The sequence below is a fragment of the Emys orbicularis genome, chromosome 1 (assembly GCF_028017835.1).
Source record: "Emys orbicularis isolate rEmyOrb1 chromosome 1, rEmyOrb1.hap1, whole genome shotgun sequence".
Taxonomy (NCBI): domain Eukaryota; kingdom Metazoa; phylum Chordata; order Testudines; family Emydidae; genus Emys; species Emys orbicularis.
In genome coordinates, this window is record NC_088683.1 from 230359397 (window position 1) to 230386548 (window position 27152).

Consider the following 27152-nt stretch of genomic DNA (forward strand, 5'->3'; position numbering starts at 1 on the left):
TTGATTTCCATCAAACTTTTTTAATAAAGTGTAACGTGTACTCAAGATTCCATTTATTTACAGCTATTAACAACTTTACAGAAAACAATAAGTTAGCAGGTAATTGAAAGCTTAATCACATTAAACACTTTACTGTAAAGAAACTTCATCTAAATGAATATTCAGGTTAGGCTATAGTGCTATTTCATTTAAGAATTAAAGCCAAAAACACACTAACTGAAGGTGTTTTGGATATACAAACTTAGCATTCAATTTCTTGACTATAATAAAGGGCAGTTCAGTACAGCATACACAGTCCTAATTTCAGTGAAAGTGTTTCTCTTAACTGGGAGAAGCCGCCACTCATTTTTCAAAAAGGGAGCACTAAGATTCTTGTCTGAATTCCACTTGGCTTTACCTGAAGGAAGAAAGAAGTATGGAAAATCATTAGTACCCTCACTTTAAAGGGTTTCTGCCAAGGATAAGATGAAAGCAAGCTTAAGTGCAAGAGTAAGTTTCTCTACTTAATTGTCCTTTTCTACTCCAGCTATTGCCATACAGTCTGTGCTGTGCTTGGAATACTGAGCATTGGACTCTTAAAGAATTTTCAAGCTGAACGCCTCGCAGAATATTTTCCCAAGTGTTGAAGGATAGACTGCGAAACAGCATTTAGGGGTATAAATCAACCTCAAGCTAACATCACTTCTCTAATTTATAAGCAGGGTTCTGCTTATTCTGCCATGCTGCAAAATTTTCCTCTATGGGCCAGCTGCCATGGAAATCTAGTTTTCCTGGCAGTTTGGACTCCATCTTTTGATCTCATTTGGTACCAGGACGGTAAAAGTTTTGTTCTGCCTGCTTGACTTTACTTGCCTTATAAAGCAGAAGGATGTTCTGTTTTGTATTCATATTTCAGTGAAGTGATAAACCAGAATCTTTACAAGGTTGTGTCAGATTTCTCTGGCCAGGGTATGGTAAACTAGTGCTGCCACTTATCTGTGATTAACAAGAGAACTTGAACATACACCCTTGCACCCTACCTTCCTTCTCTTCTTCCCTCAAAGCAACCCTCTCCCCCAAAAAATGTTGCTTTAGCCACTTGTCCCCCTCCTCTACCACTGTGTTCTCTACTTGCTTTCCCTTCCATTCATATCCTGTGAAGCTGGAACAAGGGTGAGGGGCATATGGACTCCATAGCTTATAAGAAGGGATGCTGATTTTTGCAGCATGCTAAAGTGGAGTGCTGTAGCTTGCTAATAATCTACCCCACAAAGGCTTTTTTTTGAAAGAGGTTCATAGATAAGGCCTTGAGAGACTATAGTATCTAGCCTGACCTGTACAACACAAGCCATGCCACTTTCCTGCATTAATTCCTGCTTGAACTAGAGCATATGTCAGAAGAATCGAGTATTGATTAAAAATGCTAGTGATGATCTACCACAGCCTTGCTGACTTATGCAATGGTTAATTACCTGCCTTGTTAAAAATTGCATCTTTATTTCTAGGGCTGTTGATTAATCACAGTTAACTCATGCAATTAACTCAAATGAATCCTGATTAATCACAGTTTTAATTGCACTGGTAAACAATAGAATACCAATTGAAATTATTAAATATTTTGGATGGTTTTCTACATTTTCAAATATATTGATTTCAATTACAACATAGAATACAAAGTGTACACTGCTCACTTTATTATTTTTGATTACAAATATTTGCACTGTAAAACTGATACAGTATTTTTCAATTAATCTCATACAAGTACTGTAGTGCAATCTCTTTATTGTGAAAGTGCAGCTTACAAATGTAGGGTTTTTTTGTTTGTTTGTTACATAACTGCATTCAAAAACAAAACAAAATGCAAAACTTTAGAGCCTACAAGTCCACTCAGGCCTCCTTGTTCAGCCAATCTCTAAGACAGACAAGTTTGTTTACACTTATTGGAGATAATGCTGCCCACTTCTTATTTACAATGTCACCAGAAAGTGAGAACAGACATTCGCATGGGACTCTTGTAGCTGGCATTACAAGGTATTTACATGCCAGATATGCTAAACATTCATATGCCCCTTCATGCTTTAGCCACCATTCCAGAGAACATGCTGATGGCATTCATTAAAAAAAAATGCGCTAATTAAATTTGTGACTTTACTTCTTGGGGGAGAATTGTATGTCTCCAGTTCTGTTTTACCTGCATTCTGCCATATATTTCATGTTATAGTAGTCTCAGATGATGACTTGGCCCATGTTCATTTTAAGAACACTTTCACAGCAGATTTGACAAAACACAAAGAAGGTACCAATGTGAAATTTCTAAAGATAGCTACAGCACTTGACCCAAAGTTTAAGAATCTGAAGTGCCTTCCAAAATCTGAGAGGGACGAGGTGTGGAGCATGCTTTTCAGAAGACTTAAGAGACATTTTGTCTGGAATGGTGGTTGAAACATGAAGGGACATATGAATCTTAGCGCATCTGGCATGTAAATATCTTGCAACACCGGCTACAAGAATGCCATGCGAACGCCTGTTCTCACTTTAAGATGACGTGAACAAGAAGTGGGCAGCATTATCTCCTGCAAATGTAAACAAACTTGTTTGAGTGATTGGCTGAACAAGAAATAGTACTGAGAGCTTTGCTTCTGAGAGCTGTTGACATGCAGTATAGCTGCAGTTTTTATTTTTTGAGGCAGAGTACAGTGAATGACACAGAACTGAGACCGGTGTCTCTCACTGTTGAACAACTGTGTAGCCTTTAATACAATAATTGTGGTAATGCACAAGATGGTCATCATCTGTGCTGAGAAAATGACTCTTGCCTTTAAGCATGAAAGGCAAAAGTTAGACCTGAAAGATTACCAAAAATGTTTTAAACCTGTCCTGCTACTGCTATGAACTGGAGAACCAAGAGGGCCAGAAGAGATGAAGGGCCTGATTTTCCACTACCCTGCATCTGGCTCAGCAACTTTCAGCTTTTCTCTGAAGTATAGCCATGAAATTAGTGACATGCTCTGAAGAAATGCAGCAGCAGTACAGGAGCCCTGTTTAAAGTACACTCCACCAGGATTATGTCTCACTTTGGGGTGGGATCTTGTCAATAGCCTACACTCACTATAGACTGCTTGAAATGCCCTTATTCTGGGGGGGGTCTGTCTTAGATTGTAAGCTCCATGGAGCAAGGACTGTCTCTGTATTTGTACAGTACCTAGCACGCTGGGGCCCCTCAGTGCTACTGTCATACTCCTTTAGGATACCACATGATAGGAGCTGTGTCAGTACTACTGCATTTTGTAAAAAATCTTCATGAGCTGTAATGGCAGTAGATATACACATCACAGAAAATCCATCCTCTGAATTTAGTTCCTTGTTGAGCCCTTTTGCTATTTCCCTTGCAAAATTTAAGCTTACATTTAAAAAAAAAAAAACCTTTGGTTTTGATTTCAAATAAAAATAATCACTCACTAACCTGTAGTGTAATTACAAAAAGCCATGCACATGACCATTTGTGAGAAGGCTTCAGAATCACTCAGACCTCACTTAGGTGTTATGGGAAACAGTAGTACTGAAACATGAGGTATGAAAGCAGTTGGAAAATGAATGCTAACACCTCAAAGCTGTAGCAGCAGACTTGTGGCAGTCTAGTTTTTGGTGCTGAATGCATACCCAAATAGCTTAAATGTGGAGGAAAAATACAACAGTTAGCACCTGCTGAATGCACTATTGCTATTAACCACTGATGCATGATCAAAGCTTTAGAAGAAGCTGCACCCTCAAGTCAAGGCTGGAATAAATATTTCCTTTTCTATTTAATAGTGTGGCTATAAGTAAGTATCTGCATTATGGGGGATAGTTTCAAGAACCAGATAGGCTCCCAGCTCCTCTTGAAAAAATCAGTGGGAGTTAGGTGCCTAATTGCCCTTTGAAACTCTCTCCTTAAGTATTGTATCTAATTTATACCCCAAGATTGTACTGGTTTCAAACATCCATTTGGAATGCAAATGAAGATTTTAAACACTAATAGCACCCCATCTATCAAAATTAACCTTGATTTCTAGAAGTTATTTTATTACTGCTTCACAAGCTCCACATAGGAAAGCGTATAAGGAATTGGAATGAGGAAGTCATTCCTTGTGCGTTGGGGGTGGCACTATGTGAAAGAAAACGTAGAATCAAATGAAGTAAAAATCTTAAATGAATCCACATGTTCCATAGAATCTATATGGATAGTAATTCCATGCTCTAATAAGAATATAACAGAAGGGATCTATTATTGACCACCTGACCAGGACAGTGATAGTGTCGATGAAATGCTAAGGGAGATTAGAGAGGCTATCAAAATAAACAACTTGATAATAGTGGGGGATTTCAATTATCCCCATATTGACTAGGTATATGTCACCTCAGGACGAAATGCAGAGACAGCGTTTTTCAATACTTTAAATGACTGCTTCTTGGAGCAGCTGGTACAGGAACCCACAAGGGGAGAGGCAATTCTTGATTTAGTCCTGAGTGGAGCACAGGATCTGGTCCAAGAGGTAACTATAACAGGACCGCTTGGAAATAGTGACCATAATATAATAACATTTAACATTCCTGTGATGGGAAGAACACCTCAACAGCCCAACACTGTGGCATTTAATTTCAGAAAGGGGAACTATGCAAAAATGAGGAGGTTAGTTAAACATAAATTAAAAGGTACAGTGACTAGAGTGAAACCCCTGAAAGCTGCATGGACATTTTTCAAAGACACCATAATAGAGACCCAACTTAAATGTATACCCCAAATTAAAAAACACAGTAAAAGAACTAAAAAAGAGCCACTGTGGCTTAACAACCATGTAAAAGAAGCAGCGAGAGATAAAAAGGCATTTTTAAAAAAGTGGAAGTCAAATCCTAGTGAGGTAAATAGAAAGGAGCATAAACAGTGCCAAATTAAGTGTAAGAATGTAATAAGAAGTGCCAAAAAGGAGTTTGAAGAACAGCTAGCCAAAAACTCAAAAGGTAATAAAATGTTTTTTAGGTACATCAGAAGCAGGAAGCCTGCTAATCAACGAGTGGGGCCCCTGGACGATCAAGCTACAAAAGGAGCACTTAAAGACGATAAAGTCATTGCGGAGAAACTAAATGAATTCTTTGCTTCAGTCTTCACAGTTGAGGATGTTAGGGAGATTCCCAAACCTGAGCCGTCCTTTGTAGGTAACAAATCTGAGGAATTGTCACTAGAGGAAGTTTTGGAATTAATTGAAAAACTTAACAGTAACAAGTCACCGGGACCAGATGGCATTCACCCAAGAGTTCTGAATGTAATGTCAATATTTAAAAAGGGCTCTAGAGGTGATCCCGGCAATTACAGACCGGTAAGTCTAACGTCAGTTCCAGGCAAATTAGTTGAAACAATAATAAAGAATAAAATTGTCAGACACATAGAAGACCATAACTTGTTGGGCAAAAGTCAACATGGTTTCTGTAACGGGAAATCATGTCTTACTAATCTATTAGAGTTCTTTGAAGGGGTCAACAAATGTGGACAAGGGGGATCCAGTGGACATAGTGTACTTAGATTTCCAGAAAGCCTTTGACAAGGTCCCTCACCAAAAGGCTCTTACGTAAATTAAATTGTCATGGGATAAGAGGGAAGATCCTTTCATGGATTGAGAACTGGTTAAAAGACAGGGAACAAAGGGTAGGAATAAATGGTAAATTCTCAGAATGGAGAGGGGTAACTAGTGGTGTTCCCCAAGGATCAGTCCTAGGACCAATCCTATTCAACTTATTCATAAATGATCTGGAGAAAGGGGTAAACAGTGAGGTGGCAAAGTTTGCAGATGATACTAAACTGTTCAAGATAGTTAAGACCAAAGCAGACTGTGAAGAACTTCAAAAAGATCTCACAAAACTAAGTGATTGGGCAACAAAATGGCAAATGAAATTTAATGTGGATAAATGTAAAGTAATGCACATTGGAAAAAATAACCCCAACTATATATACAATATGATGGGGGCTAATTTAGCTACAACTAATCAGGAAATAGATCTTGGAGTCATCGTGGATAGTTCTCTGAAGACGTCCACGCAGTGTGCAGCAGCAGTCAAAAAAGCAAACAGGATGTTAGGAATCATTCAAACGGATAGAGAATAAGATGGAAAATATCTTATTACCCTTATATAAATCCATGGTACGCCCACATCTTGACTACTGTGTACAGATGTGATCTCCTCATCTCAAAAAAGGTATACTGGCATTAGAAAAAGTTCAGAAAAGGGCAACTAAAATGATTAGCGGTTTGGAATGGGTCCCATATGAGGAGAGATTAAAGAGGCTAGGACTTTTCAGCTTGGAAAAGAGGAGACTAAGGGGGGATATGATAGAGGTATATAAAATCATGAGTGGTGTGGAGAAAGTGAATAAAGAAAAGTTATTTACTTGTTCCCATAATATAAGAACTAGGGGCCACCAAATGAAATTAATGGGCAGGGTTAAAACAAATAAAAGGAAGTTCTTCACACAGCGCACAGTCAACCTGTGGAACTCTTTGCCTGAGGAGGTTGTGAAGGCTAGGACTATACCAGGGTTTAAAAAAGAACTAGATAAATTCATGGAGGTTAAGTCCATTAATGGCTATTAGCCAGGATGGGTAAGGAATGGTGTCCATAGCCTCTGTTTGTCAGAGGGTGGAGATGGATGGCAGGAGAAAGATCACTTGATCATTACCTGTTAGGTTCACTCACTCTGGGGCACCTGGCATTGGCCACTGTCAGTAGACAGGATATTGGGCTGGATGGACCGTTGGTCTGACCCAGTATGGCCGTTCTTATGTAAGTCCTGACAGCACTATAAGTATTAATTACTCTCCTATACATACTTTATTCATTTCTTCAGCCACTCTGTTCCTTAGTTAATAGCTCCTGTGTTTTGGTTTATAGCAGGGATAGGCAATCTAAGGCACGCGTGCCAAAGGTGGCACGCGAACTGATTTTCAGTGGCACTCACACTGCCCGGGTCCTGGCCACCGGTCCGGGGGGCTCTGCATTTTAATTTAATTTTAAATGAAGCTTCTTAAACATTTTAAATACCTTATTTACTTTGCATACAACAATAGTTTAGTTATATATTATAGACTTATAGACTTATAAAATTCTAAAAACGTTAAACTGTGTTACCTGCACGCGAAACCTTAGAGTGAATAAATGAAGACTCGGCACACCACTTCTGAAAGGTTGCCGACCCCTGGTTTATAGTATCCCTGTAGTAATCTTTAGTCCTTACTTCACTTAAAAAAAATAACAACCCACTTTAGATTACCATGCCTCAACATTACTGCCTTGATTTATGCCCCAGCTAACTGGCTGAACCAAGCTCACAATCTCTACAGCTAGCTCAAGGAGCACAGTATTGAATATCAAGTGGGCTACCACTGAACCAACCACCTGTGCACTCCCTCTTGGTATTTTTGTTCTCCTGGCTTGCAGCTCTCCTTCTTCCCTCAGCAGGACCACCTCCGTGCTGTTCATACATGCAGTACTGGCTCAGTGTCACTCGCAGGTGAGGCAAAGTGACATTCACAATCTTAATTTCACCCCCATATTCCTGCTGCGCAAGCAGTGTATGCAAGCAGCAACACAGGGAGCTTTCTTCCACGGTGGGGAGAATTGATCCCTGATCTCCAGCTGATCGTAGGATACATTCAGTTGTCTAGTCCAACAGGAAGGATTTACACAAAATATTGAATTCCTATGACCCTGTGGTAAATTTAAATAATTAAATCTGTACCATCTTTCTTAAACTCTTAATGCCTGCTTGGATCATACTCATTTTAATACAAGATATACCCTAATGTAGTACAACATTATTCTTGGTACATAGCCATCTACTGCACACATGGTATCTTTGGTAACACTACAGTTGCTCAAATGGCAACTCCTCAAAGAATTCTCACTTTTTGGGGAGGGGTTCATTACTTCTTCCTCTGCTATTTGACCTCTTTTTGCCCCGACTCCTGGACCGAGAGGAGCTTCTACTTCGGCTTCTACTACGACCACGTGTACAACTACGGCTTCTGCTGCGACTACGACCTCTTCTCTTCTTCCCTCTACTATGTGACCGCCTTCGTTCCCAACTTCTTGACCTACTAGACCGCCGTCTTTTCTTGCTCTTGTAGCTACTTTTTTTCCTCTCTGATTCTCCATTTCTTTTGTAAGAATGATCTGGGCTGGGGCTGCTCCGTCTTCTTGACTTGCTGTAATAGTCCTCGTGATAGCCTGTTCTGTTTCTCCTTTCAGAGTTTTTGGCTGACTGATTGGTCCGTTCAGGAGAAATATGTATGTCTCTATTGGCCTCCCAAAACTCGTTGTGTGGATTTCTGAATACGTGAAGAAAGTTGCAGTGTTTCCCTCTTGGGCATTTCTGTCTTTCAAATAAACCTGCAACAGATATTTTTATTTTTAAAAAAAGAAGGTTACTGGTAATATTATATAAAGGCAACAATTCTATTTTTTTTAATGTAATGGCCATTTTAGTTAAATATGTATTTTAAAAGATTTGTTGCACTTAATCTTTTGGCTTTTTCCACTATAGATATTCATACCACGCCTATCAGCCTCATCTACAAAGGAAAAACACACTTCAATTCTTTTCAAAGATTATACTTCAATCTTACTCATGAGACACATCCATCCTGATATTAGTTTTAGCTTTCAAACATTCTAGTATGTCTTATGCTGAAGTGAGCTAGTAATTTTATAACTTAACTTTCCTAGTTATGTAAATTGGGCAGGATAGGTGTTAGTTAAATCTCAGGGATTTTAGGTAAGGCATGAGTAAACCAGCCATTAATCTGCATGGACTGGCCCCTTATAGCCTAAATGCTATCCTGGAGGTAAGAATTTTCTGTTCAAGATAAATACATTTCGGATTGTAGCAAGACTGAGGTAACAGCTAAATATAGTTAACACTGATCATAATGAAGAAGCTATGTTTTAACGTTTCAGAATCAATTAGGCTGCTGGTTTTGAATGAGATATAAAAACAGATATCCTGCCTATTTTACAATCATCTGTTATCCCAAAGCACTCTTCCTAAAGGTTGAGGGTGTTACTGCATCCTAACTACAGTCAGTTTCCTAAATCCCCCCGGCAGTGTCAGTTGGACACCATATACACTTCCTGCCCAAAGCTTGTGTAGTTGAGTTAGTGCATGTTTTCAGTGTGTCGCCTTGCACCACAAAAGGTTTCTGTACTGTAATTTTATGTGGATCTCTCTGATTTGAAAGCCTGTAAGACATCACTTCTTAATCTTTCAGTTCTCTAATAAGCCTTTCAGTAATGAGAGACTTTCCCTTTTATAAAGGTTTATCCCTGACATACCACATATAGCAGTTTTCCACCTTGTCACTGGGCAAAATTCACACTGAAGCTGTCGTCCTGCATACCATCGTCCATTGAATAGAGTAAGGGCTTCTTGACAGTCTCGCTCCCTTTAATTTAAAGATAAGGCAGCATGTAGCATTAGTGGGATATCATACAATCCTTTAAATTCTGTTCTCTACCAAATTTGGACTCTTACTGCAGTGTGGGGATGAATCACTTAGATAAAATAGGGTTTAAGTGACATTCAAATTTAAGTAAAATGGAAATATGGAATTAAACCTTTTAGAACCCAACAGGAAAAAGTAAAATTTTATTACTTGGGTACTGCTTATGATCTAGGAGTATTTAACTTTCAAGCGTCATAAAGAGTTAACTGCAAGGCACTTACGACTGGTACTGAACATATACATTTCCCCGCAGGTGAGGCTCAAAGTTGCAGCTGACCTAAGAGGAGATGAAATGTTAGATTAAGGCTTCTGAAAAACTGAGAGATCCGCATGGCTCATTCATGATGGAACTATACTCACCCCAATTTAGCTCATACCTACGGTGACAAGAATGTAAAAGTATTTTATTTATCAAGTCTTCTGGCCTGGTTTTCACATACAGGTTTAATAAAACTGAACACTTAGTTTTAATTAAATAGAAATTTGTTTAAAAAAAAAAAAAAGTATTTGTGGTATGTTTGAACAACATTTAAAATGGTTTGCTTTGATGTTAAACATAGGAGTTTTCTTTTCCCCTGTAGCTGACAGCTTTTAGTTGAACACATAGACACACACACGCATCTCCTCATACTACACCTCATGCTCTGTTAATCAGGTTCTGTTTTATTCTCTAGAAGGGCACCCTGGGTAGGCAACACTGATGTGTCACCACATGATTAATCCTCCTGATTACATGGTGTTCTGGCCAGCTGGACTGTACGAAGGCATCACCAATATTACAAAGGCAGTCCACACCAGCTGGACTTTTAATAGCTAAAGATAGTAGTAATAAATGCTAGAAGTGCTGGAGCTGCTAATGCGCATCATTAGACACAAATAGCACTTATAGGAGAGGAAAAACTGACAAGACACGGAGGAGAATGAACAAGGAGACGGAGAAAAACAACAGAGGTGAAAAATCAGATATGAAAAAATAGCCACAACATGTATTTCATCAGACAAGCAATGCTGACACTGGAAAAGTTTGATATTTTGGGAGGTGGTGGGAGCAACAGCAAGAATGAAATCACCAGAAGTGTAAAAAAATGTTGGGGTCGCCACCCTTTTAAATATGAGATATTCCAGCTCTGAAGTGGGCACTAAGCACTAATTCCTAAATTCACATAAAACCATCTCAATCTGACTAGGAATAAAGAGAAGGACAGGAGAAAGAAGGCTATTATGCAAATAGCTCTTAAATATTTAGCCCCTGCTGTTGTTTTCTTTCCTGTACTGTACCAAAAAGTTGGTTTCATTCCATTGAAAGTGATTTAAAAGCTCTTTTGCTGGCATGGTTTTGTTGCACAAATAGATTTCTCTAATCTTTGTGAAATTTTACATAAAGGCACATTATTTCAGATTTAACTTACTGATCAGACGTAAGTTTCCCAGGTTGAAAATGCTTAGGATAGGAATTTTCAGACAGATATAGGTGAAATACTTGAATAAAGAGAATGTGGTATTAGCTTATTAGTAAGTAGTGATACAGTCAACATTTCTGGCTCAGACACTGTAAAATAACTCCAAGCCATTAGATCCGGGGTAGGCAACCTATGGCACGCATGCCGAAGGCGGCACGCGAGCGGATTTTCAGTGGCACTCACACTGCCCGGGTCCTGGCCACTGGTTTGGGGGACTCTGCATTTTAATTTAATTTTAAATGAAGCTTCTTAAACATTTGAAAACCCTTATTTACTTTACATACAACAATAGTTTAGTTATATATTATAGACATATAGAAAGAGACCTTCTAAAAACGTTAAGATGTATTACTGGCACGCAAAACCTTAAATTAGAGTGAATAAATGAAGACTTGGCACACCACTTCTGAAAGGTTGCCGACCCCGCATTAGATATAGAATGGCCCCACAGCAGCATAATACAGACAAGCTTTTACCAATAGTGTACCACAGATCACACCATTGACATGCAAGAAATAAGCCATGTGCACACTAGGGAATTTTATAAAAATACCGACCAGTGCAAGTTAACCAATTGTAGCTTTAGTGTTGACAAGGCTCTTCAGCTTCAAGTGTTTATCACCATGTTAGTTAAACCTGATGAAAAGCAGGTTTAATTGCCATGGCAGTACAACTGGGACTGGCCTTGGGAACACTGTCTATACCTGGACTGGTGGGAATTTGTTGTTGTCTTGTCCCACAATAATTATGTCGGCATGGAATCTGCGAATGGATTAGGTCAGTGTTTCTTAAACTGGGGTCGTCGCTTGTGTAGGGAAAGCCCCTGGCGGGCCAGGCCGGTTTGTTTACCTGCCCCGTCCACAGGTCTGGCTGATCGCGGCTCCCACTGGCCGTGGTTCGCTGCTGCAGGGCAACGGGGGCTGCTGGAAGCGGTGGCCAGTTAGTCCCTCGGCCCGCGCCGCTTCCAGCAGCTCCCATTGGCCTGGAGCAGCGAACCGCAGCCAGTGGGTGCCGCGATTGGCTGGACCTGCGGACGGGGCAGGTAAACAAACCGGCCAGGCCCGGCCCGGCCTGCCAGGGGCTTTTCCTACACAAGCGGCAACCCCAGTTTGAGAAACACTGAATTCCTACAAGGTTCTTTGTAAGGGCTTGATTCAAGGTGTCAAATCTATACAATACTACATTCAAAGGCATAGGTGGTTGTGAAAGCCTGCTCCTGAAACATCTTGCAGAGTGCATATATCTTGGTCCTGTGTCTGCTGATGTCCATTCCTACAGTGTCCTTACTCTCACAATAGTGGATGTTATTTTCTGAAATCCTTTGGTATCAGAAGATCTTGTCTTTCAACCATTTATTTCAGCTAATATTTTCCTTGATAAGGCATCAATAACCTCAACCATTGTCATTCCAACGTGAGTTTCGGATCTTCCAACTTTGGCCAGATCATCAGCTAACTCAACTCCTGTATATACTACTGTGTAATGAAATCCCATAAAAAGTCAGTGTATTGCCTTGCTTTCTGATCCCCCAAGCCTCATTATCAACAATGCAATTCACAGCGTTCAGGTGGGAATTTTGTTTTGTAATACAATTCCCAACAATGGACAGGTGTATTGTACAACAGGAGAAAAATATTTTTGGGGAAAGGAAAGGTAGAGAGTCCAACAAAAGGAAAGAGGGTGGAGGGATAAAAATGGAAAACAATCAGGACTGGTCACGAGAAGATATTTCTCTTTCTTGGAATAGATCAGAATTAAGGCTGTCAGAAAAGAAAACGGGTTTTTTTGGTTCAAAGGTTGTAGCCAGAGTTGATTAAAGTTGCAGTTTTGGTGTGGAGGGCCCTGTGCTCTAGAGTTGGCCTCAGGCACAGAGACCTCTGAAGGCCTGTGGGGGGCTGCAACTGCTGGGGCTCTGCTGTCCCAAGCCCTGTGCCTGTGGGAGGCACAAGTCCCAGCCCGGCCCCATTCACTTAGGCCTCCCCAAGCCCATCCTCTGATGCAGCTGGGCAGCCACAGAAAGCGAAGTCCTCAAGATCACACAGAAGCTCCTTCTTGGCAGACCTAGCTCACATCACTTGGTGGAGGCAAAACTGCATCAAGACAACGTGCAAGGCCAGCACCAGCAGGGCCAAGTGCAGGCAGCAGCACTCACCACAGAGCTTGGGCGGTGAGCAGGACAAGCCTCCTGGGAAGCCTGGCCTCAACCCACATGGATCCATGGCCCCATCCTTCTCCTCATTGGCCTCCACCCCCACCTGCTCATGACAAAGGGGCAGCCGGGCCAAATTTGATTGAGTGGCACTGCAACCTGGTGCAGGTGGTCCACCACCACTCAAACTTGCAGCAACTATAAAAAGCTGGTGTTTGGTCAAAGCTGCAGTTTCTGCAACAAATTCTACCATTTCTAACTGGTCAGGTACTATTCAAACATTTTACTTTCATACTAGTTCAATTTGTCAAACAAATATTTTTCTGCTCTTCACCAAGCCCTAGTAGCAAGTTACATTTTTTAAAAGTGAATTAAACAGAAAGTTGACTGTGTTCTAAATAAACCAAGCATATAACCATTTTACTCCATTAAATTGCCATGGGCATAGCTTATAAGGGGAAAGGGGGGGAAGGTGAGGGACGCACTGCCATGGCAGCACAGCTACCTTTACTTTGGCTAAAAGGCTTAGTCCTTGGGCTAGTAGGTGGTTGGTAAAATTTTCCAGCCCTGAAAATGATCTGAGAATCTGCTGGACTGCTCGAAAGCTTAGTAAGATGGGGGCTGAGAAATAAGCAGATTGTTTCAAAAGGTAATTTTATAGCTATGTTGTGAGTTTGTCCCAAAATAAGTTTTGGGAGGGATTTCACCTGTAACTTGAAGAAATACAATCCTCTGTGATGACACAGAGATTAGTTTACAGGTACCATCAGGAATATGCAGTTTGAATTGAGAAACTGTACATTAAACTTAGCTATGGCATATTCCACAACTGAGATTTACACTAGTCAAAACTGGCAAAGGAACAATGAGAGGTGATGATTATCATTGGGCTCATATGCATACCTTGAATTGAATAACCTTTCCCACATTCTTGAACTCAGGCAGTACATCTTCATAGAAGTCTAAGAACTGCTGGTACGTTTCCTCCTCACTGTATTCAAGACTCGCATCTGTATCATAGTCATCTCTTCTACACTGCTCCATCCCAAACGTAACAAACATACCTCTGATCAGAAGCGTCTGACTAGATGTTGGGTAGTTATGTTTGCGGGAACACCTATATAATTTATGGTAAAGAAAAAAACACCCCACTTTCAGCAAAGGCTACACTGCTAAAGCTGCAAACATTGTGCAGTCAAACTACCACATTTATTAAAACTCTATACAAACAAACCTTATATGATAGGAAACTAAAATTGGAAAATATAGAAACCATGTTACTATAAAGCTAGTAGGTTTGTTCATGATATAGTAACGTAGAACCCCGTTTATCCAACCCTCCATTTTCCCGCTCGTCGCATTAACCAAACAACCAAGACTCCAGGGCCAGAAGTGTTGTTAGCTAGTGCTGCAGCATTGCACTCTCTCATTCTCCAGATTATCCCACTTTCTGATTATCCGATCTGGCCCCGGTCCCAATTAGATCAGTTAAATGGAATTCTGTTATACTGGATCAGACCAATGGTCAATCTAGCTCAGTATCAATTCTGACAGCGGTAAAGAGCAAATACTATAGAGAAAGGTACAAGCCCTGTAACAGACAACTATGGAATAGGCTGTCCATAGGAAGAGAGTTTCTTCCTATCTCCAAGCAATTACTGATTGACATATACTCAGATCCTATCTACTATAAATATGTTTTCATTTTTGACACGAGTCTAACTTTGAAACCTACTAAGCTCCACTTCAACATGTAGACTTCCACTGCTTATTTATGAATTATACAAAAATGCTTAATTTCAGGTTTAATTTGGTTTCCTTTCAATTTGATGGTACGACCCCTTCTGGTATTGCAAGATGGTAAGAGCACCCTACTGACCTTCTGTACCATTCATTTTATATATTTCATAACAGAAGAATGCCAAAGAAAGGCAACACGTGATTCAAGTCATGGGAACACATTAGGGATTATTAAGTTTTCAGAGGCAATCAGTAAGAGATTAGAGCACTTTTTGAGAAAGGATACTAAATTAGATGGACCATGTGCAATGATCATGTGTACTGTACAAATGAGATACTGGAAAGTCACATGACACATCCAGTCATGCAGATGTACACTACCTTGCTTTTGTAGCTGTTTTAGGTGCAGTGTATGCAAATTAATTAAGACATCTGACTGGATATATTCTTTTGGAGCTGCACCAATAATAATAGGAAACTGGATATACTCTGATGGCATAATGATCTACCACTGCAAATGCTTCTGCTGAATCAGTCAGTCAGATCAAAACTGGGACCACACTATTAGCAGTTTAATGTTCTAATAAAAAAAAGATAACCCAATTCTGACTGTGCACTGCTTTTACTCTCAATTCACAGCTGTATAACTGAGAACAGACTCCTATCCAATAAGTCTACAGGAAACCCACCAAGCAATAGTGAGAAGATAATCTGATCACAAACCTGTAAGAAATCCCAAAGGAGCTAACCCCTTTAAACCATGTTATATTCCCAACATTTGACCAGTTACCTGTCTCCAAATCTGCAGGATCCTGTTTTGATATAAAATGGGCAATTAGCTCTATCTTTCTCCGTTCCTATGTTCTCTGGGGGTTCTGGGTTATGCCAGGTAGCGCCATTTTCCAGCTGTTTAAAAACACCATTAACATATTACCTTAACGAGCAGAACACAGTAAAATAAAAATAAATAAATAAATGTGACAGCAAGGAGTCAAATTCAATACTTATGTAACTCAATGTTATCTCCTTTGACACCCAGGTGACTTTGAACCAAGTATTTTAAATACAGCTCTGTATGGTCATCCAAGTGCCTCTAATCTATCCAAAGATGGACAGCTCTTCCTTGGAAACTCTACACAAAATGAACTTAAGATCACAAATGGAAATTTTCCATTTGCCAGAGTCCAGGATACATTAAGTTTTTACAAACAATGACAGTACTCAGTCCTTACACTGGACTTACACCCTCAAAGAGAATTACAAATATTCTTTCTTGCATTAGGGAAGCCCACCATCCTAGCATAGCGGGATCCTCAGGGAAGAGACCCACCTGAGAGCAAAGCAACCCCAGGACCGGGAGAGTGTAACAGTGGCTAAAGACACCTTTGCACCCCCTTTCCTGAATTGGGCTGAATGCTTTCTGGCAGGAACTGAGGGTTGGGTCCATTAATTTATCCTTACAACAGCCCAGTGAAGTAGGTAAACAAGTATCAATTTTTAATGCAGTTAGGAAAAATGAAGTACTAAACTTAAAGTAACTTGGCTCAGGGCCACACACACACACAAAAAATCTACCAGAGCTATGACTGGGATTAAAACTCAGGAATTCCCCATTTCTAGTTCTGTACTCAAGCCACTGACCTGGGACTTCTAAAATGCAGTATGAGATTACCAAATTGCAAATGTTTGTTGACTAGAAGCAAAGTTGGAAGCACCCTTAAAAAGGTGAATTTTACCCATTTTAATAAGCAAAGCAGTTTGGAAAAGTGTTGAAGTAGCGCTTCTCACATCAAATAAACTGAAAGCTATGATTATGTACAGTTGGCACTTCTACTGGTGATAACACCATTTGGGAGGGGGCAGGAGCAGAATGCCATTTGTGGCTTCCGCAGTGGTAGAACTCACCAACTGAAACCTTATATCTTTCAATTTCAAACTCCAATATACTACATTTCCCCTTTGTTTCTCTCCCAGAAGTGCATTTAGAGCCTTAGACAGTAAAAACAGTCAAAGCAGTATTCCATCCAGAATTTGTCAATTAGTTCCTTTGCTCAGTCTCAATATAACTGAGAATCCAACACTATTCCAATGTGGCTAATAGCAATCAACTCTGAAATGGGTAACTATAATTAAGTTTACTTTTCAGATAGGTGCAAGAGTCTATTCAGTGCAAGAACCTTTACAAACCTTTACTGCCTGGGTGAGATAAAATGAGTTGTTTTCTTTTAAAGAAATGGAGAGACTGAATTCAGGCACTGAGATCTAATTTAAGAACATTCTGCAGATTTTCTTAATACTTTTTACCAATTCGAGATCTGCACTCTTCCAGGTACCCAAGTGGTTCCCTCTTTATTTCAGAATCAGTACTCTCTCCTGCTGCAGTGCTTTTATTCAAAGAAAACATGCCATCATATCAAGTCTTCAGAAAGCAGAATCCCAAAGTCTTTCTAGACCTGGCTCTCCTGCCCAGCTGCACTGCTACCAAGTAGCCACAAATGTGCTTAATTATATGTTCCAGCTAGTAAATACATTGTTTATGGCTCATGGAAACCATTACATATTAAATTATACAAGGCCATTAGCTTCTCTTCAAAAGAGATGAATATCATTCCAGAAGACAAGAGTCAGATGGTAGTCAATAGTCATCTTTCAGTTCTTTATTGAAAAGAGACTGAACATACCTGACTTTCAGCTTGATCCAGCATCTTCTGCACAGCTTCCTATAAATGGTGCAAACACAGGACTAGTGAAAACCCTGAAGGGAGGTAACTCATCTGGTTTCTTTAGTTAAGAACCTAATTTGTAATATTTAATGACTATATACGCTAAAGAAGTGTGGTGGTTTGTTTTAAAAACACTGAAAAATGATGTTTTGCTTTGCAATAAGTCAGACCCCCTATAATGTTGTTAAAGGATACATCTGAGAAGACTTCAATGTAGATGAGTGTTTTCTAATATCTAAATGCTAGAGCACTTCACAAAGTTACTTTTGAAACTAGTAGTTTTCTTTCTCTACTTTTGCTGCCACTGAACTATATGTTACTTTGCACACCTAAACATATCTGTGGCACTGACACTCTGCTTGATAAGTGGGCATAAATATAAAATGGCATTCAGGACAAGCCAAGAGAAGTGACCACTTAAGTATAAAATGCATTTTTAATATTAACAAGTTAGCTTTGGATTTTCCTAGTCATAGGTCTCTTTGCATACACACTGCCCACTCAGTAACATCTATAGCAAAAGTTTTGGATTTTATTTTAGCTCTGGTGTTCTCAAGCTTTTTTATGGACTGAACCACGTATTAATAACGAATGGCTCATGGACCCAACTCCCTTCCCAGTCACAATCATGTGGACCACTTCTCTTCCGAGTGTTGATCAGATACAGTTCCTGGGCAATTACAGCAATCGTTTACATGGAAGAGCAATTTTAGGAGAGTATGTAATATATTTATATTGATCTTAATGCAATTTAGCAGCTGAAATAAGGTGCAGAGTCAGCACCATTTGACCACGTAATTGTCTGTGGACCACCATCAGGTGACCACGAAGAATTCTGGAACCAGTTTTAGCTAACAATTCACAAATTTCCGCTGGCCAGAAGCAACAAATATGCACTCCCTTTAGTTTAAGCATGACATTTATTCTGTCAGCTTGGTAGTGCTCTTCTACACGGTCTACTGGATCCCAGGAATTCACAACTAACACCTTATTTCTACCACTCTCTTCCCCTTTAGTTCTCATTTTAATCTTTCTATTGTTTTCTCTTCTCTCCATTTCAGTCTATCACACCATGTTTGAGGTTCTCCTTATACCTTCATCTTGGTTTGGACATCTAGAATCATACACAGAAGACCTGCATCATAGCTACTTTCTGTTAAGTGGAGGGAGAGGGGGAGTGGTGGATAGAACTGCTTTTGCAGACAGACAGCACAATATTCCCAGCTCCTGTTTACCCAGGGAATGAGGGACATCATTCTGCCCCAGCTGGGTAAGTACTGACTGCTGAACCAAGCCCAACCATCATTTCCTTCTTTTACAGTCTCCACTCTTTCATTCCATTTGGATCAGTCTTCTATCCTCCTAGTCTACTGTCCACTTCTACCACTAACCCCCATTTTACTTTCTCTAGATCAGTGATTCTCAAACTTTTGTACTGGTGACCCCTTTCACATAGCAAGCCTCCGAGTGTGACCCCCCTTATAAATTAAAAACACTTTTAAATATATTTAACACCATTATAAATGGTGGATGCAAAGCGGGGTCTGGGGTGGGGGCTGATAGCTCACGACCCCATGAGGGATCCTGACCCCCAGTTTGAGAATCCCTGATCTAGATGATCATATCTATGTCTTGGTGGCTGCCGCCACCCATATCACTTCCTCAGTAGTTCCAAAGAGACTGACAATTCCTGTCAGTATTACTCTTTTGCTTCTACTGGAGAAGTACAGTAACTCCTCACTTAAAGTCATCCCGGTTAACGTTTTGTTATTAGGTTGCTGATCTATTAGAGAACATACTCATTTAAATTTGCGCAATGTTCCGTTATAAGGTTGTTTGGCTCGCCCCGCTCCGCCTACCCGCCCGGCGCTCCTGCGGGGAACAGGTTTGGGGCGTGGGGGCTTGCCCCAGTCTGCCTGCCCAGCACTTTTGCTGGGGAGCGGGGTCAGGGCACGGAGGCTTGCCCCGCTCCACCCGGGGAGTGGGCAAGCCCCCATGCCCCGACCCCCAGCAGGAGCGCCAGGTGGGCGGAGCAGGGCAAGCCCCCGCACCCGCTAGGCCCCTGCCTCAACCAAGCTTCACAATCATTGTTGAGTACGGTATTAAATTGTTTGTTTAAAATTATTTAAAACTTATACTGTATATTTATATAATGTCTTTTGTCTGGCGAAAAAAATTTCCCTGGAACCTAACCTCTCCCCCCCAGCCCCCATGTACAATAATTCTTACGGGGAAATTGGATTAGCTTAAAGTAGCCTTTTTCAGGAACATAACTACAACGTTAAGCGAGGAGTTAATGTATTATGTACAGTAGCCTCAGTGCTATCTTCCATTATTAAAAGCAGGAGGGAAAACTACTTGTTCTCTCTCCTCTCCTGCGGCAGCTACTTGAAGATGGCGGTGGGCTGAATCACATCTTTGTTTCTGGTGAAGCAGCTCTGAATGAAACTGAGTAGGATCAGATCAGTTTTCATCTCTTGCTGTTCTGGAGAAGTTGAAATGAGATGGATGAACTCCAGAAAGTTGTGATCATCCTTCCCCGATGACAGCAGTGGGTCAACCTCACTTTGGACCTTTGTAGGAGGAAATCCCAGGGGGCAGCTACAATCTCTCTAAATTCTAAGCAGATACTCTACCAAATAACTTTTTTTGGTTAAATTAATTATACAACTGTTAACACTTTTCAATATTGTGTTCTTCCCCACACAACAAGTTACGAAAAAGATACATCCTGATGAATGAGTCAGGTAAAGAAGACCTGTAACATCTTTTGAGTAAGAACACTGTTAAGGAACAGCAGCAATGTAATTCCAGATCAATGTAAGGAACTTTTTTAAAATGATTACATTAAAATTGCTTAGATGTCTGATAGGGAAAACATACAATACTATGTTGAGAGTTATCTTTAACGTGTCACGTGTTAAGTGCACCTGAGAGAACGGATGCCAGCAATATACCTTCATATTTCCCCAATGCAAATAATTACAGGGCAAGTGTAATACAAGAAGCCATATGTTGCTACACAAACTGAAGGACTAAGACTATTTTTGTTTAATTTTTATCCCCAATATAAGGCTTCATTAAAATAAAATACAGAGGGTCTACTTCCAGGTCTCAGAAAAACACCCGTCAATTATTTCCACTCCCCATTTTCTAACTCCAATAAACAGATGCATAAAGACAAGACTGTTACATCTGGTACTGTAAGAGGATATGCAGTGTGTTTATCCTCCTAGTGCAGGCATCACCTCTCTTTCTCTCTTCTCCTGTTGCTTCTGCTCCTCCTCTTCTCTCTCCTTCCTTTGCTGTTCTTCCCATTCTTCTTTTATCTTTCTCTTTATGAGAAGAAAGATAAACTGTTCATTTTTCTTGGTAAGTGATTAAAAGAATATTCTTTCAAAAATACAATACATACACATATGTACGTGAATGAGAAAACTATAGGTAAATCCAAAACCATCACCCAGGGTGGACTGATTTATATCAAAGCAACTTAAATTGTCAATTTTAATTATGTTTTAAATCACCAAGCAATAAACCCTGATTTAAATCTTTAAGTTTAATCCTGTTTTGCATTTATACATCTTAATTATTTTCCTAAAGAAGTGTTGATTCTCATTATTTGGTAACCATTATAATTTGTTGATTTGCAACTAAATGTAGCCTTTCCACTAAATTTGGTACTTTTTGCAAACCAGGATACACGATATATATCTATATACATTTAAGCAATTATACAGCTTAACTTACATTTATTCAGATTCTTAATGTTTACATTTTTTATATGGTAAAAAATGGTAAGTGATGCATTTCTTATTTACTAGATAATTTTGTACCTGCAATCTGTGTCAGGCTTTATTTGGATGGATATTTGAATTCAATTAAATATGCACAAAGACAGCATTTTAAAATTTTTGTTATTAAATAAAACTACCTACAATGCACTGGATACATAAGGAAAAGGTTAATTAAAACATGTTTTGCATTTAAACTGATTTATTAAACAAAGGAAACAATCTGTAAAGATTTCAGAGTGGTAGCCGTGTTAGTCTGCATCAGCAAAAACGAGGAGTCCTTGTGGCACCTTAGAGACTAACAAATTTATTTGGGCATAAGCTTTTGTGGGCTAAAACCCACTTCATCAGATTCATGGAGTGAAAAATACAGTGAGCAGTATAAATATTACAGTACATGAAAACATGGGAGTTGCCTTACCAAGTGGGGGGTCAGTGCTAAGGAGGCCAATTCAATTAAGGTGGAATTGGCCTATTCTCAACAGTCGACAAGAAGGGGTTATACCAAAGGAGGAAAAGAGTGAATTGAACTGATCACCAAGTCCTTCAAGATTTTAGAAGTAGTCGATCTTATCCTCTCACACCGAGACTGGTAGAAGAAAATAAGCTTTCATGCTTTTTCAACTCCCCATTGGTTTCTTAACTCTGAATGAACTACAATAATGTAACTGAATTTGCTGAATAAACTGAGATGAAGACAATATTGTCTATGCATCTGCAGAAGAGCTACTGCTATCAAAAGCTGGCTCAGTACTTCAGCAAACTCTGATTCCAGGTGCTCAGCCAGTGACTTCCACTGGTTGACTTTCTTCAAAACTTGGCAGCAAACATGTATTGCTTAAATATTTTTATTTAATTTAAATTTTAATAGATTACAATAAAACTAGTGTGATGGGTCATTCCATATTCTTTATGAAAATATGCTTATGATATGAATGTGACATAACTGAAATATACTTTATGCACGATGGCTCATGTGAGATATTATTGGAAAGGTTATCATTTACTGAATGTGATTATCCAATTTGTATGCCTGTATCAGTTCTGTATCTGAAGTTAGGAATATTGACTATGTATCTGTATTTCAACTATGCTACTTTGGATGATGCCCCAGCTAACACTTCAGGTACAACAATGAAAAAGCCAGACAGTGCTGATGGCCCATCAGCAAGAGACAATGGACTGTAAAAGAGCTTAGTCTTCCTGTGAACATGTGGGTCAGCCTGTGAAGAATGGCTACAGGGGCCCTACAGAGGCATGTGACCATGTCACCTGATACTGGAATCCATCTTGAATTCTGTACTTTTTCAGGAGAATCTGGGAAGGGGGGGTCAAACTAGGAAACAAAGGACTCCCGCCTTATGCAAATCCTATTTAAGGGTGGGGAGTGAGGTAAGCCAGGTCATCAGTTCTCCCCTGCTCCCCACCCAAGATGACTACTGGAAACAACTAAGACTGAAATGAGGGAAAGAACTGGACCCAGGCTGGAAGGGCGTCTGACCTGTGAAGAAGATTATTAGAACCATATTTAGGGTGAGAACTTACATATAACCAGTTTCTTTAGTGTATTAAGCTTAGTCTGTGTGCTCTGTTTTATTTTCTTAGTAATCTGCCTTGTTTTATCTGCTACCTCCTTAACTACTTAAAATACACCTGTTATAGTTAATACATTTATTTCTGGTTTACAATATAATCCAGTTTATGTGATTTCTAAATGGGTGGGAGAGAAGTTGTGCAGACCCTTCTCCACATTGAGGGAAGAAGCGCATTTCATATAATTTTGGGTTTGTACTTCAAGGGGGAGGGGAGGAGTGAACATCTGGGTACTGTGGCAAGCCCCTTAAGCTGAGCCTTCCCAGAGCAGATCTCTGTCTCTCTGTGCAGCTGGGTGTGGCCCTGCAGGTGTGCTGGGCTGGAAAAGGCTGGGGAGCCTAGCCCAGCAAGACCAGGTAAAAAGGGGCCCAAGCTGGCAGAATAGTCTGACTCAGTGATGTCCCAGCACACCAGGTGACATCTCAGGGAGTCCAACCTGTCACAAATAGGCCTTAACATATTTGATATTCTCATTTCAAATTTTAATTTTAATTCAGCACAATTTTTAACAATAAACCTGTATTTATTTATTTTTTAAATCTGATTTTTAATTTTTAAAAAATAATAATTGAATTTTATCCATCCTGACATCAACCATGCTACATGTTGTAACCTTGCCAGAACTGAGTTTTTAGATTTATGTCAAGGGTGGCCAGAGCATTGGATAGATATCCTTTGGTGAGGAATGATTTGTATGTTTTTTAAGATCAAAACTGAAAAAAATAAACATACTAGACTTCTAAGCATTGTGTAGCTTCCATGCAACAGAAAAACACAAATATTTTCCCCAAATGATGAGCAGTATAGTACAGTGAAACACTGTTCTCAATTTATACTTCACCTCCTCTTCCTCCTGAAGTCTTCTCATGGCCTCTTCCTTTTCCTTCTTGAGCCTGAAGTCCTCTTGAGCCTTTTCTTCTCTCAGCAACCATTCCTCATGTAGTTTTTGCCTACCAATAAAATCAGATGCTAATTAGCAAGAGAAGTCCAGTGTTCATCAGTGATTTGTAGACATACTTTTGTTTATATTTCAGGAGCCATGGTTGCAGACTTATTAAACATAGTTATAATTATTTAACACAGCAAGATATTACAATTTTTTTTCTTAACATTACATTTCCCCCAAAAGATGCTTAGTCACGTTCTTTTGATACCAAAGTGCCGTTTTGATTCTGGAAAAATGTAGGAGAATTGAACAGAATTTTAGAGAGTTATACTTCCGTTTTTATTCTGTTGCCAGATTACGAGTTTCTTGGGATATGCTTCCAAATAGATCAACATTAATTCTGGGCAGGACTAGAACATAATATAATATGTTCAGCCATATGTTTGCGGGCTATAATACTCAGCCATATGTTTGTTGCTTATCCTAGGAGCTAAAACTAGGCAAAATACACTGATTTAAATTTTCCAATTTAGTGATTTTGGATAAATTGTTGCATATGTTATGGATACAAGGAAGTCCAGTTTATCTGAAATTGCTGAGCACAGGAAACTCAGTTGGATTCAAAGTTAATTTTTCAGAGAAATTTGACTGTACACTACATAATATGGATAAAAATAGATTTTGATTTACAAAATATATAATTGTCAGAGATTTCAACATGAAATTAAATAAAAGACTAAACAACAATTTTTCAACTGCAGATATTATTTTAAACTCTAGATTATTTACCTTTCAGCCTCAAGTTGTTTTTCCTCTTCTTCTAGTTCCTCCTCTTCAGGCAATGGTTCACTTTTTTCTGTGATTTCTGAGGAAAAAGTAACATGTCCCTGTACATGCAGCTAAAGCTAAATATAATTTTTCTCCTGGGCTTCACCACTATATATAACAGAAATGCTATAATATAAACGTTCAAATTAGAGCTACACTCTTTTTTTTTTTTTAAATTAGTAAACTTCAAAAATGCCATTTCTTCAGAGATATTCTTGTGTTAGTGTACATGCTTTCCTTTACTTTTGTAGACTTAAACTTAAGATTCATTTAAAAAAACCTTTAAGAACCTTCAAAAATATTTACTACATATTGTTTTAAGTCATCTGACACTGTATGTGAGTAATAATGCACTACATGCTCAGATCGCCTAAAGGAAATTTCTATTTTATAAATCTCATTCTTCTGGAGCATCATTAAAATTGTGTCTTCTGGTCCTTCAGATAATGTGGCTCACATTTTAATGTTCCTTTCCTTTTCTTTATGACAAGAAAAAATAACTGGTACATCCTTACAAAGTAACAACAAAAAAGACTTATCTATTACCTGAATCTCTTAATCTGGCAAGTGCTTGTCTCTTTTTCTTTCGTTTTTCTTTCTTCAGAATAGCTTTGTATTTTTTATGGCTAAAGATGGTAAAGTACATCACTTGTATTATGGAAGGTCATCAGAACATTTTTGTTGTATAGTTAAAAATTTCAAGTTTGTCATCAACACAAAAGTCATAAAATCAAATACGCTAAATAACACCAAATATTCACAGAAGCAGTATTTCTATAAAAGTTTCAGACATTAGTTTAAAAAAAGCACCAAAACTTGTCTTTAGAACTCTGTCTGGACAGTAGTAATAATTAAGGCTACATTTTAGTCATGGGTATTTTTAGTAAAAGTCATGGACAGGTCACAGGCAATAAACAAAAATTCACAGCCTGTGACTTGTACTATATATCCCTGACTAAATATTAGGGAGGAGAGCGGCCGGGACCCACGCTGGTGCTGGGGGAAAGCGGGGGTTGGCGGGGCTGGCAGGCTCCCTACCCGGCTCTGCGCCGCACCGGAAGTGGCGACATCCCTCAGCTGCTAGGCAGCAGTGTGGCCACACAGTTCTGCATGCTGCCTCCTCCCCGAGTACCGGCTCCGCAGCTCCCATTGGCCGGGAACCATAGTCAATGGGAGTTGTGGGGGCGGTGCCTGCAGATGGAGGCAGTGCACAGAGTCCCCTGGCTATGCCTCCTCCTAGGAGCCGAGGGATGTCACCACTTCTGAGGGACCCCCGCCCCCCCGAGGTAAGCGCCACCCAGAGCCCTCACCCCCCTCCTGTGCCCCAAATCCCATTTCCCAACCCAAACTTCTGCTGCTGGTGGTAGTGGGGGGAGGGGCAGTGGCCTAAGATTGCCCCAGCAGCGGCCTGCCGCTGCAGAAGTCACAGAGGTCACAGAATCCGTAACTTCTGTGACCTCCGTGACAAACTCGCAGCCTTAATAATAATCATAGTTGGGCTAAAAAAATGAGAACCTCATCCTTGAGCTCTCTGCTGCTTTTGACATGATAATGCTGATCACACACGCCTTATCACATTCTTCTTTGGCTTATGACATGGGGGAGATGAGGCTTGCACTGACAGTTTTTGATTCCACCTTCTTTCAATTATTTTCACATCTCCCCAGTTATTCCTCCGGCATCTCTTTTGGTAGGTCCTCTTCCTCCTCTCTTCTGTTATCTGTGGGGCCCTTAAAACTCTGTACTTGCCCTCTTCCGCCTCTAAATATTGTATCGATGTATAAATACTACAGATAATTCTCAGATCGACCTTTCCAATTCTAATTTTTAGCCAATAGTACATCTCAGCCTGCATCTGACAGCTCTTGTCAATGTGGCTCTCCATCAAGATAAATTTACTGCAGCCAAAACTGAACTCATGATAATTTCCTTCTGAAAGCTTCTCCCCTTCTCCAATTTCCTGCCACTGTTACCACCATCTCCAGCCTTCCTCTCATTCAGGCCTGTAATGGGGCCTTTTGGAGAGAGGGAGAGAGAGAGAGAAGAATCATCTCTGACTTCTCTCTTTCTTGCCCCAAATATTCAGGCAGGATCCAAAAATGTTGTTGCTGTTGCTTCATTCTCCATAACACATCTACGGGGGAGAGAGGGGCGCTGACTAACTGCACGACACCCAGAGACGAGACAGGCGCAGCGCGAGGCAGGGATCGTGTTTATGTCGCTGCCGACCCTGGCGGGGAAGGGACTACCCAGGCTCACGGTTGCTAATGGCAGCACGGGGGGTGGGATCTCCCGCCGGCGCAGCGGCCCAGGCGGGCCCGGCACCGGGGAGCGGCCCCCCTGTAGCGCCAGCGTCAGGCAGGGCGAGGGGGCGTCACGGCAACGCCCCCAGACTCACCCCAGCTTTTCCGGAGCCGCCACGGGCAGCAACATGGGGGCCGCCATGTTGTGTAGGGAACGAGACGTCACA

The 27152-nt window shown here is 40.2% G+C and overlaps 2 protein-coding genes across 2 annotated transcripts in view; one reads left to right on the forward strand and one right to left on the reverse strand.

The window, feature by feature from the left end:
- The window catches only part of AP1S2 (adaptor related protein complex 1 subunit sigma 2), a 53321-nt gene extending 43480 nt beyond the window's left edge, over positions 1–9841 (forward strand). Inside the window, exon 5 of the mRNA XM_065402361.1 lies at positions 9763–9841. Coding sequence (XP_065258433.1) covers positions 9763–9813 — 51 coding nt within the window. The 3' untranslated portion in view covers positions 9814–9841. The remainder of the gene's footprint in view (positions 1–9762) is intronic.
- On the reverse strand, positions 1–27152 carry ZRSR2 (zinc finger CCCH-type, RNA binding motif and serine/arginine rich 2). Its single transcript, XM_065402350.1, has 12 exons — positions 27081–27152; positions 25229–25308; positions 24644–24719; positions 23810–23918; positions 20830–20916; positions 17540–17578; positions 15649–15764; positions 14022–14235; positions 9731–9786; positions 9340–9449; positions 7914–8397; positions 1–397 (listed from the first exon to the last, which is right to left on the reverse strand). The coding sequence occupies exons 1-12, from the start codon at positions 27125–27127 to the stop codon at positions 394–396; spliced, it is 1422 nt and encodes a 473-aa protein (XP_065258422.1). The 5' UTR covers positions 27128–27152; the 3' UTR covers positions 1–393.